The 1856-nt window shown below is 65.8% G+C and overlaps 1 protein-coding gene across 1 annotated transcript in view; it reads right to left on the bottom strand.

The window, feature by feature from the left end:
* Positions 1–2: 2 nt before the first annotated feature.
* Positions 3–1856, bottom strand: part of PIGS (phosphatidylinositol glycan anchor biosynthesis class S) — a gene marked incomplete at its 3' end in the record, with an annotated part of 6488 nt that continues 4634 nt past the window's right edge. Inside the window, exons 10-12 of the mRNA XM_025214600.1 lie at positions 1390–1490; positions 851–1061; positions 3–179 (exon numbers count right to left, since the gene is read on the bottom strand). Coding sequence (XP_025070385.1) covers positions 3–179; positions 851–1061; positions 1390–1490 — 489 coding nt within the window. The remainder of the gene's footprint in view (positions 180–850; positions 1062–1389; positions 1491–1856) is intronic.

Here is a 1856-nt window from a genome sequence, read left to right on the forward strand (position 1 = left end):
GGGATGTAGATGGCGAACTTCTGGTCGTCGGGGAAGTACAGCAGATGCAGCAGCGAGGAGTCGAAGAAGGCCCGCTCCGAGGAGGTGACCGCCTCCTTGCTGGCCTGGAAGGCAGCGCCCAGGCGCCCCGCGGCCAGCTCCTCCATCGCCTGCTGGACAGAGGCCACGGCACGGTACACCTGCGTGGGAGCGCACCCTCAGTGCCCCGGTCTCCACTGCGCCTTGGCCCTCTCCCAGCTCCCCGGGGCCCTGGCCCAGAGCGAGCTGCCACCCGCTCCGAGGAGGTGACCGCCTCCTTGCTGGCCTGGAAGGCAGCGCCCAGGCGCCCCGCGGCCAGCTCCTCCATCGCCTGCTGGACAGAGGCCACGGCACGGTACACCTGCGTGGGAGCGCACCCTCAGTGCCCCGGTCTCCACTGCGCCTTGGCCCTCTCCCAGCTCCCCGGGGCCCTGGCCCAGAGCGAGCTGCCACCCCCCATGCTCCCAGCCCCCATGAGCCCAGGGGTACGGGGCAGGCACAGCGAGCACCTCTGCCAGGAACATGCTTGCTTTTAAAACTGAGATGCCAGCAGGGACTGGGGGCTGAGCAGGGGGTCTCCCTTCCCCACTGAAACTGCACCTAGGGATTCAGAGCGAGGGGGCAGGGGGAATAGGATGCTACAGAGGCACGCAGCCGCAGGACAGGGGCTTCTGTCACTCCAGCTGGACCCAACACCTGTGCCTGCTCCAGCCCTCTGGTTCAGAGCAGCTATTGCCAGCCCCTCCAGCACAACCTCCCCCGGGCACGTGTGCCGAAGGCACCCACGGCAGCACCAGGCTTCCCCAGGGCCCTGCTCCATCATGACGCCCACCTCAGAGGCAACGTCATCCTTAATGACAATGTTCCCGATCTTGTCCAGCAGCTCAGCCAGGGAGGTCAGGGTGGTGGACACAGTGGCCACGTTCTCCACCGTCCGGGCCCACAGCAGGCGGTCCAGCTCCCAGGCTGCCAGCCCTGCATTCCCGGGGTTTTCCAGCAGGAACTCCCCTGGGAGCGGTGCCCGGGAAATCCCGAAGAGCAGCCTGGAAGCAGAGGGGGCAGATCAGAGGAGGCCTCAGCCCTTGGCTGTGGTCACGTACCTGGCCTGGGACAGGGCACAAGCATGATACCAGCTCTTCTCTGCCTCTCCTGCATCCGGACGTGCTGGAAGAAAGGGCAGGACTGAGCCCTGGTGACCCTCCAGGTTGCAGGGAATGGCTCATCTGTGACCTGCTGGGGCCAGAAAGGGCCCGGAGCCTCCTCCCCTCAGCACCAGTGGGGCATGTCAGCCTTGCGCTGCCCAGCGCGTGCTCCCGGAAGGCCTGATCTGTGTGCCCAGCCCTGGGACGATGGGCTGGGAAGTGTCCTCACCGCAGCTGGGCCAGGAAGACCTCCATCACTCGCACCATGTCCACATCCACCCGCAGTGGGAGCGGGGCCTCATCTGCAGCCGGGTGCTTGACATTGTACACCTGCCAAGACAGCACACGGGGCAGCTCAGCACGGGCACCCTCCCAACCTAGGGCCGGCAGAGCCCTCTGCAGCCAGCACCACAGTCTTGCCTGGGAAATGGCCAGGGACTCTTTAGCCCCGTCTCATCTCAGACTGTGCCCGAGGAAGAGGCAAGGATCCATCAGCGAGCAGAACGAACCCGCAGGTGCAGGAAGCTGCACCTATGTATTGCTATGCCCAGGCAGGTGAAGCTGCTGGGATGTTCCCAGTTCTCCTGCACTGTGGCGTGGAAGGCCCCACATGCAAGCCACAGACAGGCTCATCGCCCCAAAGCCCCGACAACACGTGCAGCAAGCCAGGGAGATGCTGCCCCTGGGCAGGCCCCG

Source organism: Alligator sinensis, unplaced genomic scaffold (genome assembly GCF_000455745.1).
Source record: "Alligator sinensis unplaced genomic scaffold, ASM45574v1 scaffold1244_1, whole genome shotgun sequence".
In the NCBI taxonomy this organism is placed as follows: domain Eukaryota; kingdom Metazoa; phylum Chordata; order Crocodylia; family Alligatoridae; genus Alligator; species Alligator sinensis.